At 36.7% G+C, this 14614-nt stretch overlaps 1 protein-coding gene across 1 annotated transcript; it reads right to left on the reverse strand.

Moving 5' to 3' along the window:
- Nucleotides 1-10152: 10152 nt before the first annotated feature.
- On the reverse strand, nucleotides 10153-11079 carry LOC308241894 (olfactory receptor 5K4-like; the record flags this gene model as incomplete). Its single annotated transcript, XM_080655603.1, has 1 exon — nucleotides 10153-11079. The coding sequence occupies one exon, from the start codon at nucleotides 11077-11079 to the stop codon at nucleotides 10153-10155; it is 927 nt and encodes a 308-aa protein (XP_080511729.1).
- Nucleotides 11080-14614: the final 3535 nt, after the last annotated feature.

Genomic DNA, 14614 nt, shown 5'->3' on the forward strand with positions numbered 1-14614 from the left:
CTAACATAACATCTCAACCTAAACTAATTTTCTTTAAACAATCAGTTTCAGATCTGAAAAAAAAATACCTTTATCAAAAATTCAAAAATGAAAACAGACATGGACTAAAAGAAATATATAAAATGAAAATTATCTAATGGTGTTAAACAATGGAGCAAAAGACAATCATTTTAGAAATTAAAATTAAATTGCAAGATTCTCAAAGGGTAAAAGATTCTATTATATACAGGTCATTAAAGAGAGGAAATAACTAAGAGAATGAATGTGAAACAAATAAATGGGAGAAAAGAATTAGAGTATGATGGTATGGAAGATTAGCAAGGGTGATATACGGCACATAAAATTGGAGTCCCTGAAAAGGAAAAGAATAATGGAATACAAATAATATTTAAAATTATAATCCAGGAAAATTTGGGGAATAACAGAAGACTAATATACATTTTAAAGCATACTTGTGATACTACAGAAAAAAAAAATCCAAGATATATCCTAGTAAAAGTATTAGACTTCAAGTTAAAAAATATCTATCTGCACCTTCAGGTAGAAAGGAAATCAGAATAGCATCTGAACAACAATATACAAAGCAAGATAACTGAAGATCAATATTTTCAATAAGCTCAAGGAAAAAAGTGAGTCGAGGATTTTATATCTAAGTAAGTTTTACTTTTCAATTAATACATGTAGAAAGCATCAGGGAAATAGAATATAGCTATTAGAACACCACAGTAATAATTGCTGTGAGCAAGATCCACTAGTGAGAAAAACTTTAAGGAGAAAAAGGATATATTTTTTGCTTTATTTTATTATTTATTTTATTTTATTTTTATTTACTAGAGGCCTGCTGCATGAAATTCATGCATGGGTAGGGTCCCTAGGCCTGGCCGGCGATCAAGGCCAATCTGTGGGATAACCGGTGGGGTGATGGGGAGGACCCCGCTGGCATTGGCCTTGGATGGCCTGGGGCCTGCAGGCTGGGGGCAGTCCCTGATGGACAGTGCACGTCATAGCCACCAGTTGTTCTGCTGTTCAGTCGATTTGCATATTAGGCTTTTATTATATAGGATTGTTGATAATATTACAGATACCCCCTATTTTTCCTACCTTTCTCCCACCTCCAACCAGCCCCCACTCCAAAAGTAAAAAAAATTAATAAAAATTTTAAAATAAGCAGAAGAATAGAATTAAGTTCATTGGTTACCACATAAATACTATTCATAATCAAATGCTATTATTTAAAGCTAACAAACTAAATTATTAGTTTATTGGATATGCAATAAATGTATAAAGGTAACAATAATTCAAACCATCTGAAATACAAAAGAAATATAAAAAGTAAATAAAACAAGCCTTCAAAGTAAGCAATAAAGATAACATAATACCATTGGTAAATACCAGTTAAATAATATGAGCATTTAGACCAAACACATCAGTCATGGAAATTAATGTGAATGGGATAATTTCAAGTATTACAATAAAAAGATTTGCAGATTTGAGCAAAAAGGAAACTCAACTCTATATTTTATATAAAATACAAGAGGCCCGGTGCACAAAATTTGTGCACGGGGGGTGGGTGTCCCACAGCCCAGCCTGCACCCTCTCCAATCTGTAACCCCTCGAGGGATGTCTACCTGCCTGTTTAAGCCCGATCCCAGTGGGCAGTCGGGCATCCCTCTCACAATCCAGGACTGCTGGCTCCCAACTGCTTGCATGCCTGCCTTCCTGATTGCCCCTAACTGCTTCTGCCTGCCAGCCTGATAACCCCCTAACCACTCTCCTGCCAGCCTGATTGATGCCTAACTTTTTTGCCCCTAACATCCCTCCCCTTCAGGCTTGTTCACCCCTAACTGCCCTCCCCTGCAGGCCTGGTCACCCCTAACTGTCCTCTCCTGCAGGCCTGGTCACCCCTAACTGCCCTCCCCTGCAGGCCTGGTCCCCCCCAACTGCTCTCTCCTGCAAGCCTGGGTCCCCCGCAACTGCCCTCCCCTGCAGGCCTAGTCACCCCTAACTGCCCTCCCCTGCAGGCCTGATCCCCCCAAACTGCTCTCCCCTGCAGGTCTGGGTCCCTCCCCACTGCCTTTCCCTGCAGGCCTGGCCGCCCCCAACTTCCCTCCTCTGTCGGCTTGGTCACCCCTAACTTCCCTCCCCTGCAGGCCTGGTCCCTCCCAACTGCCCTCCCTTGCTGGCCATCTTGTGTCCACATGGGGGCATGATCTTTGACCACATGGGGGCAGCCATCTTGTGTGTTGGAGTGATGGTCAATCTGCATATTACTCTTTTATTAGATAGGATAAAGGCCTGGTGCACGGGTGGGGGCCAGCTGGTTTGCCCTGAAGGGTGTCCCGGATCAGGGTGGGGGTTCCCTTGGGGCGTGGGGCGGCCTGGGCAAGGGGCCTGTGGTGGTTTGCAGGCCGGCCACACCCCCTGGCGACCCAAGCAGAGGCCCTGGTATCTGGGGTTTATTTATCTTCTACAATTGAAACTTTGTAGCCTGGAGCGGAGCCAAGCCTTCTGCTTGCTCGGTGGCGGCAGCCATTTTTTTTGGGATTTATGTATCTTCTATAATTGAAACTTTGTAGCCTTAAGCGGAGGCCTGGGCCAGCCAGGGTGTGCGGAAAGCTTGGCTTCCTCCATCACCGGGGGCAACCCTAGCCTCCTGCTCTTTTCAGCTCCCGGCTGCTGCCATTTCTGTTTGGGTTTATGTATCTTCTATCATTGAAACTTTGTAGCCTTGAGTGGAGGCCTAGGCTGGCAAGGGCAGGCAGAAAGCTTGGCTTCCTCCATTGCCAGGGAAACCCAAGCCTCCCTCCTGCTCTCTGTGGCCGTAGCCATCTTGGTTGGGTTTATTTGCATATTCACTCCTGATTGGCTGGTGGGCGTGGCTTGTGGGTGTAGCAGAGTGATGATTAATTTGCATATTACTCTTTTATTAGATAGGATAAAACTAAAACAAAGTGATTTTAAAAAGCTCCAAATAAATGTATAACTAGAGATGTGTCAGATAAAGTATAAGAAACAATCTAAAAACTAATTCATAGAAGAAACCAAGATGGCGGCATAGGTAAACACCTAAACTGCTGCCTCGTACAACAATTTCAAAACTACAACTAAAAGACAGAACGGACACCATCCAGAACCACAGGAAAGCAGGCTGAGTGAAAATTCTACAACTAGAAGGAAAGAGAAAAGCTCACAGAGAATTGGAGGTACGGCAAAGGGGCTTTGTGCGCGCAGAGAGGAAGGGCGGCTGAGAGCCTGGCTGACTTTCTCTGGCGGAAGGGGGAAGGAAGCCTCCGACCGCACTGAACCCCAGTTCTGACTGCACTGAACCCCAGTTCCGGGCGAACCCCTGGGGACCCACGCTCTTACGGGGGGAGTCTGGACTCTCGGGAGGAGACTCGAGCTGGGAAAGGCAGAAGTCTGAAGGCGCATGCGGGCCAGTGCGCACAAAGGCTGCGGAGGTTGCCACAGGCTTTACCTAGTGGAAGGGAGTCAGAGGATCCTGACTGCACTGAGCCCCAGTTCTGACTACAGTGAACCCCAGTTCCAGGCGAGTCCCTGGGGACCCACGCTCTTGTGGGGGGAGTCTGGACTCTCGGGCGGAGACTCGGGAGCTGGGGAAGGCGGAGGACTGAAAGCGCACATGCGCGCAAGGGCAAGGCTGACTGGAAGCCAAGACTGAGACTCCACCCCATCCAAGCTGAGCACAGAGGCTATTGCAATTTGGCAAGTCTAATCCTATAAGGCTGTCTCCAGCACCGAACTTCTCCCAGCATAGACACAGCTGATCCTTACAGCCAACTGGCCCAGAGGTCAATTCTTCCCAGTGATACCAACAACAATAAAGACTTAATTACAACAAGGCTGTACACACAGTCCACAAAGGGGTGCACCAAGAGTGTCCACCTCAGGTTAACTGGGGAAGCAGACCCACTGGGCCATATTGGAAACCTAGCACAAATATCTACCTTACCAACTCAGGGAATCAGTGAAAATGCAGGGTCAAAGAATCAGATCACAAACGAAAGAAATGGAGGAAAACAAACGACTGGATATAGAATTCAAAACCACGGTGATAAGACTTTTTAAGAATATCCTAGAAAAGGCCGATAAATATAACGAGACCCTCGAAGATATGAAAAAGGACCAACTAGAAATTAAACATACACTGACTGAAATAAAAAATATTATACATTGACCCAGAAACAGAATAGAGGAACACAAGAATCAAGTCAAAGAATTGAAATACAAAGAAGCAAAAAACACTCAACCGAAAAAGCAAAAAGCAAAAAAAAAAAAAAATCCAAAAAGTTGAAGATAATGTAAGAAGACTCTGGGACAACTTCAAGCGTACCAACATCAGAAGTATGGGGGTGCCAGAAGAAGAGAGAGAGCAAGATACTGAAAACCTATCTGAAGAAATAATGACCGAAAACTTCCCCCACCTGGTGAAAGAAATAGACTTACAAGTCCAGGAAGCCCACAGAACCCCAAACAAAAGGAATCCAAAGAGGACCACACCAAGACACATCATAATTAAAATGCCAAGAGCAAAAGACAAAGAGAGAATATTAAAAGCAGCAAGAGAAAAACAGTTAATTACCTACAAGGGAGCACCCATACGACTGTCAGCTGACTTCTCAACAGAAACTATGCAGGCCAGACGGGAGTGGCAAGAAATTTTCAATGTGATGAATAGCAAGAACCTACAACCAAGATTACTCTACCCAGCAAAGCTATCATTCAGAATTAAAGGGCAGATAAAGAGCTTCACAGATAAGAAAAAGCTGAAGGAGTTCATCACCACCAAACCAGTATTATATGAAATGCTGAAAGGTATTCTTAAAGAAGAGGAAGAAGAAAAAAGTAAAGAGAAAAATTATGAACAAGAAATACATATCTATCAACAAGTGAACCTAAAAATCAAGTGAATTAAAAACCTGAGGAGCAGAATAATCTGGTGAATATAATAGAATCAGGGGCATAGAAAGGGAGTGGACTGATAATTCTCAGGGGGAAAGGGGTATGGGGGGTTCATGAAGAGAATGGACAAAAATCATACACCTATGGATGAGGACAGTGGGGGGGAGGTAAGGGCAGAAGGTGGGGTGGGAAATGGGTGGAGGGGAGCTATGGGGGGAAAAAGGAGAAATAATTGTAATAATCTGAATAAAGATTTATTTTAAAAAAATAAAAAAAATAAAAACTAATTCATAAGAGACCAGTTGAATAAATTCACAATGGAGTACTTTGTAACCATATAAAAAAGGAGAAATATCAGTACCTATGATATGGAATGATTTCCAAATCATGTTGTAAAGTAACAGAAAAAAATTTAAGGCACAAAATGTGTGTGTGTTTGTGTGTGTGTGCGTGCTATCATTTGAGTGAGAAAGAAAGGGAAATAAAACTGTAGATATGCATGTATGTTTGTGTGTTTTCTGATTTTTAAAAAATAACAGAGGAAGTATGGATCAGAACCTAGTGAATATTATTGCTTATAGGACCATTCAGAAAAATATCTAATTCCCATTCTGAGGCAGGAAATGTACAAGTTTAGCTTAGACTTGTTGTACCAGAGAACAAGAAATCAGAGACTACTGCAGTCATATCAGAAGGTCTCAGAAACCATCTTGAAGTTTTTGAGTTTTTACATGCCAAATTTGAGATAAGGAATAATAATTATAATGGATTTAGGCTGATAAAACATATACAATCAATGGGTTCATAATGATAATATTTAAAATATTAATGATCCCCATAGGATATTAGAAAAAAATTCATTTTGAAAACTGGTACTTAGATTTGTTAATTCTGCTTTTTCTGTGGGAATTGAATCTATTTTGTTGTACTCTTGGTTTTGTCTTCATTGAGGAAATAAAGCTTTGAATTTATACAGTGAAAGAGAAAGAGAGGAAGAGTGAAGGAAAGAGTAAGGCAGGGGAGTGAGTTAGGGAGAAAAAAATAGTTGAGGAAAGGGAAGTAGACAGGAGGAAAGGAGAGGGAAGGGTAGAGATGGAAAAGGGTAAGAGAACAAATGGAAAAGGGGATGGATGGAAAAAGAAAGGAAAAAGAAAAGGAAAGGGAAGGGAAGGAAAGGAAAGGAAAGGAAAGGAAAGGAAAGGAAAGGAAAGGAAAGGAAAGGAAAGGAAAGGAAAGGAAAGGAAAGGAAAGGAAAGGAAAGGAAAGGAAAAGAAAGGAAAGGAAAGAAAAGAAAAGAAAAAACAGAGCCAAGAAGGCAAAGATAAAAGAAATAAAGTTTCCAACACTATGTAGAATAATGAATGAAAAAAAATGCCAAAGATAAGTATTCTGAGATTTTATAAAGCCAGATATAAAGAAATTTCTAAAGGTTTCCAGAAAGACAACAGAAGGACATGCAATTTCTCAAAAGTAGCACAACTTGCTAGAATATAAAGGGAAAATGCCTTCAATGTTAGAAGGAAAATTATTTCAAATCTAGAATTCTATAGAAACCAAATTATTAATCATGTGAGAAGAAAGAATAAAGATCTTTTTGCAACATGCCCAGACTCCAAAACTTGACTGGCAAGAGGCAACTAAGATTTCTTAGTAAAATGAGAGCATGAGCCCAGAAGAGGACGGTAGACCTTGAAAAGAGTCTAACACAGGAAATGAGCAAAGGGAAGTCTCAGCAGGACAGCTGATCCACTGGGCCCAGAGAACAATCTCTCTAGACCAGAAAGGAGAATAGGGGACCAGGAAAAAGTCTCTAAGGTAAGAAAGAACAAAAGATTATTTGATACAGTTGAGTTTTTGAGATATTTGATAGACACATGATGGATGTAATTGAACAAATAGGAAGATAAAGTTTTACTAACTTTTAAAAAGTCCCACAAGAATCATACAGAAAAGAAAATATAAGCATGGTATACAATGTTTCAGTGGTGGAAAATATTTGCATGTCCCTAATAAAAATTGATTATTTAATTATTGAAAATTGTGATATACCATCAAGGATCAGAGAAATAGGGAGGGATAAATAAATAAATAAATAAATAAATAAATAAATAAATAAATTTACCATAACTAAGAAATATAAAGGCAAATTTTTAGAGAAACAGCTAAAACAATTACAAAGTGGCTGTACTAAAATGCAGAGGTCTTGGTGAGCAGACTAGCCATTTTAGGATGCACCTTTTAGTACTACTTTAAAAATTGGCCTCTGACTAACAATTTTAAAGTAAAATAAAATAAAAGAAGCAACAGAGAGGGAGACTAGTCTGAATCATTTGGTAATATGCAGGTGATGAGGGATGGCAGCATGGAATTGTGTGAAGGTAATGTAAATGGAGAGAACCGGGCACATTCCAGACAGATTTTAGAGACAGAGTTGACAGATCTTGTGAAAGTTTGGATGTGATAGTAAAGAGAGATGGAAAATTATTCCTAATTTCTTCCTTGCACAACTGATTGGAGGCTGCCACCATCAAGACAGAGAAGACAGGAAGAACCAGGCTTTGGGGAGAATTCAAAAGTTGCTTTTTGATCATGTTAAACTTCAGATGTCTTTGAGACATTTGAATAACTATGTCCTGCCTGGCAGTTGGATACATGAGTCAGGAGATTAGAGAACATGTCACAACTGGAAATGTACATTATGAGTCATCTTCATATTGATGATATTAAAAGCCATAAAAAATATATGGAGTCACATGAAAGGAGAGAATAAAAAGGATAGACTAGAGAATTTTATATCTGAAACTTACAGAATCTTAACATTCAGACTAAGGTGAGAGGCAGAAGACTCTTTTCCAATCATAAAAGTCATTGCTACTTAGTGTAATTACTTCTTAAAATGTCTCTCTTCCCTAGTAAAATATAAGTGTAGATATTGGGACTGTCTATTTTTATTTTTGTTGAGCAGACTAATCGACTAGAAATAGACCTCTCTGCATATGCAAGGCCTGTGAGTGTATGGCTATGTATGAGCAAAAAGAAGTCGAGTTAATAAATGTTTTTTTAACTAATGGTGAGCCATAAAAAAAATTAAATTTTAATTCTCACTTAACAGCATTCTCTTTTTTTAAATATATTTTTATTGATTTCAGAGAAGAAGGGAGAGAAAGAAATAGAAACATCAATGATGAGATAGAATCATTGATCTGCTGCCTCCTGTCACCCCACACTGGGGATCGAGCCTGCAACCCTGGCATATGCGCTTACAGGGAATCAAATCGTGACCTCCTGGTTCATAGGTCAATGCTCAACCACTGAGCCATGCCAGCTGGGCTCACTTAAGAACATTCTAAAATGAATTCCAGTTGAGTAAGAGTGCTGTGCATAAAAATTTAAGCTATGGGAAAAGAAAAATACAAATTATGTTTATCAAATATCTCTGAATGGTGAAACATAAAGTTTAACTCAAATAGAAGAGATAAACAGATAACCAATTTATCTAGGACCATTCACTTATCAACATTTTCTTTCCTCATTGATTAGTGATGCTCTTCTTATTTTATATGGGGGTAATAAAATGTGGATAATCTGATATTTTTAAATGATCTATTTACTGATTTTTGACTTAAAATCAAATTGCTTTAATTGTTGGAACTTTGTCATATATTTTAAACTAGATACATCAAGTCTGTTTGTTTTATTGGTTATTATTTTTCTAGAAAAAATTAGATTTATTCTTCCAGGTTCTCAAAAAAGTCCTGCTTGAGTATTTATTTGAGTTAAATCAATCTGTGGATAATATTTGGAGAAACAAGCCAAATAAAGTTACATCCTCAATTCATGCCATATGTTAATAAATTCCAGGCAGAATCAGAAGTAAAGTGCAAAAAATTAAAAAAAAAAAAAAAAAAAAAGCGAGGAGGAGAAGAAAAAAGAGAAAAATAAATGTTGATTCATAGTAGATCTCAGATTAAGAAATTCTAAACAAAAAGCATAAAAATAATATAATACAAAAATCAACACATATGACTATATCAATTTTTTATCAATTCTGAATAACAAATATTAATACACAGAAATAATTTTTCACAAATAGTTTCAACACTTTAATATTTTTTTCTCTATAAATAATTATACAAATAATTAGGAAATAATAGGAAGACTTAAAGAACAAATGAACAGATAATACATAGAAGTAAAAATGGCCGATAAACACACAAAAAATTAATTTCAGCCCTAGCTAGTTTTGCTCAGTGGATAGAGCATTGGCCAGCGGACTGAAGGGTCCTGGGTTTGATTCCGGCCAAGGGCACATGCCCCGGTTGCAGGCTCAACCCCTAGATTGGTGCAGGAGGCAGCTGATCAATGATTCTCTCTCATCATTGATGTTTCTATTTCTCTCTCCCTCTCCCTTCCTTTCTGAAATCAATAAAAATATATTTTTAAAAATTAATTTCACTATTAGTTAAAATATAAAAAATAAACAATGATCTTATTAATGTTTTTAAATGCTTATTGAGTGTTTACTATGTAAGTAGCTATACTTAACATGATTGGTGCTTATAAAAAGGTAAAGAACCTTAATCATACTTTAGGCTAAACTAGATCTTAATCTACCATAGCCAACATGTTATAATTCAATGTTAATTATTCTACAAAATGTATATATGATTTTGTGTGTGTGTGTTTCTCCCCATTTGTGGATCTTATCTAGATTAAACTTTATTGCTTTAAAAATAGATTACTGCAATTAGTTTGCTTCTTGTCTCTCTCCCCCCAAACTAATCTAAGAGTGTCTGCCAGATTATTTTTCTGAATGAAAATGGCCAGACTTCTGCCAGGAAATTTTAAATGTTTCAAATACTCTACGTAGGATTAGATATAATGTCTTCCGTTAAATAGACAAAGTTAATCAAGGCAGATTCTTCTATACATTTAAACATTTAATTTGATGCTATGTTGATTTATTGAGGTTTGGAACAATAGTCTGGCACAATTCCATGAGAGTAATGAGGGTTGAAAGTTTCTTGAGTTTTCTCCTGCTTTACTTGGTAATGGTGAAATTTGGATTAAGATTTGCCGGATGATTTTGAAATTCCAATCACAAATCTTTTTAGGAAAAACAATCTAATGAGTTAGAAATTATTATTTTATATAAAAACCTATTTTCCTTTTTCTATGTCCCTTATCTAGAAAAATATTTTAATAAATTAAAATGTTTTCCATTGAGGATGCTCATTTATGAATATGATTCCTCATAATTTTTTTCAGAACATTTATTACCTCTTTATTTCTCAGGCTATAAATAAAAGGGTTTAATAAAGGAATTACTATTGTGTAAAAAATTGCCACTGGTATATCTTTATCCCCTTTTTCAAATGGTCGAATATACATGAGAAGACAAATGTAGAATATCAAGACAGATAGAAAGTGGGATGCACAAGTAGAAAATGCTTTACCTCTCCCTTCTTTGGATTTCATTTTGAAAACAGTAAAAAGGATGCAAATATAAGAAATTAAGACAGTGGCAATGGTGAAGATTTGAATTGGCATTGAAAAAATATATATCATTAATTCGTTAATGTAAGGGTCAGTACAAGAGAGTCTATAGAGTGGAAGGATATCACAAAAAAAATGGTCAATTTGATTAGACCTGCAGAAAGTTAACCTTAAAAGAAGCCCTGCATGGATCATGGAATGCAGGTTACTAGCTATGAAGGTTCCTATAGTCATCTGAATGCAGAGTTTCTTTGACATCCTGGTGTGGTACTGCAGTGGGCTACATATGGCCACATAGCGATCATAAGCCATTGCCGCCAGGAGAAAACAATCTGCAGTTTCAGCAAGGCAGAGAAAATAAAATTGTGCCACGCATTCATTGAGGGAAATCATTCTGTCCTCAGAAAAGAAGTTCTCTAACATCTTGGGGGTTATGGCACAGGAACAACAGGAATCCATCAGAGCCAGGTTGCCCAGAAAGATGTACATTGGTGTGTGAAGACGATGCTCCATAAATATCAATGCCACTAGGCCAAGATTGCCCACCATGGTGATCAGATAGATGGCAAAGAACACTAAAAACAGAAGACTCTTCAGTACTAGATGATCTGTAAATCCTATGAGGATAAACTCAGTTGTCAAGGAGTGATTTTCCTTAGCCATTCTTGGCTTCTTGGCTGAGATAGAAATCATAGAAAAATTAGATTCTGAAGTAGAGGGGTCTAATTCTCCCCTCTAATATTTCCGTATACAAAAAGGAAAAACTCTCTTCCTGAAAACTAGCACACGCACAGTTGGTCAAGTCTGTGAGAAGAAAAATATGACAGATATTCTAGAAATGCCTGCACGGATTCCCAAGACAGAATAGCTTTTCTGCATGAATTATACAATGCTGATGTGAAAATTCCTAGTCAGTGTATATAATGCATTTATAAAATTAAAAGACATTTTCTTATGATGTTCCTTTCTCCAGAAAAAATAAATAAATTTAAAATACTTTCCTATGGGACTGATGTGGTGTTTGAAAATAAATTGCTCTTTAGACATTTAAAATGTCTAATATTAAAAACTCCACAGAATCACCGTGGGCTTTTTAAGTAGTTTTCTAGCTTAGTATCTCTTCACAGCTAGATTTATCAGGGAATATTTTAAAGAAAGACCTACTCATCTTTAATACAGGATAAGAATATGTTACTATTTATACCATTTTTCTATTCATTTCAACATTTTGAATCCTATATTAATATAACACATTCCCCAAGAAATTATTATTATTAATTATCTGTTTATTCTAATACTTTCTGTCTCTGTTTTAAGAATGGTTCATGCATGTCTATGGTTATGAGATTTGACAACCAAGTCTCCAATTACAGTGTTCATATTCCTATCTTGTACTCTCTCAAACTTCTTATATAATAACTAATGTCTTCATTTTTGGTGAATTCCATGGAGGTTCTGCATTTATTTTATGATTATTTACATTTATAAACTCATTTACTCCTAATCCACCATATGTTCATTGGAACTCAATGATCACCCAAGTTTCTTATAAATTTGTTATAGTTTAGCAACCATATATTGCAAGAAACATGGGTTTTTAAGAATGCCAAAATCATTTTTCTTTTCTTCCTGAAATTGTTAAAAATATTTGGCCTCATTCTTTAGATAGACAATTTTGAAGAAAGGTCTACAATGGTTAATCAAAATATGCTGTTTTTCAAACATATTTTGGTTAGGTTTTTTTTTCTGTTTCTTATAATTGTTTACACTGAATTTAATATATTATTTTTCTATTTGCTTACATAGTATGGTATGGTCTTCTGGACTCTTATCACTAGAGATTTATAATAAAATGAATAAAATAAGTTTGCCTTTTGTATTTTAGGTCCATAACACTTTAAAAACACCTTTTAGAAATATAGTATTTTGGAAAAACTTAGTAAAAGTATGAAAAGACAGCTTATTATTATTATTTTAGCAACACATAATGGTAAATCAATTGGTAATACTTGTCATATTGGTTTAGCTTTTAATAATCACTATTTTATGTAGAAGATAAGGTATCAGAATAATGAGTGAAAATTCATTCTCCCTCCCCCAATGTAAAATACAAATTATTCTACTGAATTAGAAATCGATTTTACTTTACATCCCACATTTATTTTACAGAGTCAGGTACATCCTTACCTGTATATTTACTGATAAGACAACAGCATTTCTTAATTCAGAATGGGACAGAAGATCCAATGTACTACTAGGTTTCATATGGCTTTCCATAGTATCTTCAGTTTAGAGACAGGTCAAGAAAAGATTTAAGTGGGTAAAATACAAAACCAATTTAAAATGCTGAAGTATTTTAGGGAAATGTGTATTTCTGCATTTTAATGCTATAAAATAAATAAATTAGAAATCAGTCCTTGTATTTTGAGTTTACTGACAAACATTTTATAGTAGCTAATTGACCACCTGATGTTGTTTGTTTTTAGAGAAATTAAGAAAAAAATCTTAGTCTTTAAAACATTTGGGAATAAATTATGTCACCCTAGGATATTCTTTCTACGAATAGGTCAGTGACAATAATTATGTTAGCCTCAGGGCAAAGTTAAAGTTTTCTATTGATTCTAAAGGGATTTCCTTGGCATTAGCATCATGGTATTTCAGCAGAGACTCCTAACCTGAGAGAGGTGGTTTCCAAAACACAAGCAAACCAAACAGCATCAATTAATAATAAATGTTCATTGAGATTCTGGGGTTAAATCAAATGACCATCACTAAAGTCAGCTAAGGATCATGCTGATTTTTTTTTTACACACTTGAGATCTCTCTCTCTCTCTCTCTCTCTCTCTCTCTCTCTCTCTCTCTCTCTCTCTCTCTTCTCTCTCTCATCTTCTTTACTTAAAAATTATAGTGGAGAGAAAAAAAATCATATTAATCACTTAGTGGAGGAAGTGGAATTCAAACCAAAATGTGAAGGGAGATTTGGATTTGTGGAAAAGGGGCAAAAATGTGGTTACATTCTTCTCCTGTAATCCCTTTGATGAGTATGACCATCCTATAGATTCATCCTCTGAAACAACTCTGACATTGTATTTTCACTTATGTATCATAAGAGAAATTTTTAATTAGTCTTCCATATCCATCCTTCTCCTACTATAGATATACTCTTATGGACTGAAACTGTTTGGCCTCCTCATTACTCTCCAAACCAAATCTTTGTCCTTTATCTTAGTATTTCAAGGCCTTCATGGACTGGGCTTATTTCACAAATAACTTTATTTTTTTACCATTAATTTTTAAGAATCTATCTCCAAAAACATACCCATCACTTCTCTATTCCTTGATGCACTAGATTTAAACCCTAACTCAAAATATTTTCGTACAATCTACTTCTCATTTAAAAGGCCCTTGACCTCTCTAACTTATTCCTCTACCCAAGTCCTATTTAATTTTTATATGAGGTCTGATTCCCTTCAGGAAGATACCTTCAACTTTCTGATCTGCAAAATAATTAACTGTCTTTATCATACAAAGAGCTCGTAATCATACTTCACTTGTATAATCATTCATTTCATTTTTCTATGTATGAAAGTCTTGTTTATTCTCAGCTAAATTTTCTTTTTGACTTTCCATACTTGCAAACCTTTCATTGTAGGCTCTCAAAAAATGTTAATCGAATTGGATGCAGAAATTTCATTTAAATTAAATTCAACATCCGTAGAGTGATTATAAAAAGACAAGTCACTGGGTCAGACATTAGTAGAGAGAACCCCTCAGTAGAGGTGGAGTTGGGCAGGAAGTTGCATATACAGTATATGCAAAAACAGAAATAATTCTGCCATCATAAAACTACCAATCTGGATAGTAAATTACTTAAACAACTATATATACAGCAGTTCAGACTGAGTTGAATATCAAAAAAAGAACCATATACAGGGTATATAGGAACACAAAGAAGGGCATAACTTAGAAGACCAGGATAAGACTTTGCAAAGAAATGACATTTCCTATGATTCTTATTTATTTACTAGAGTCTCAGTGCATGAAATTCATGCACTGGAGAAGGGGGGGGGGTCCCCTCACAGTCCAGGAGCCCTCAGGCAATGTCCGACTGATGGCTTAGGCCCACTCCCTCGAGGGGGCAGGTGCGGGAAGCTGGCCTAAGCCACAGTCTGGCCTCCCTCTGTGGGAGGCAACCGGC

The sequence above is a fragment of the Plecotus auritus genome (assembly GCF_963455305.1).
Source record: "Plecotus auritus genome assembly, chromosome: 2".
NCBI lineage: Eukaryota > Metazoa > Chordata > Mammalia > Chiroptera > Vespertilionidae > Plecotus > Plecotus auritus.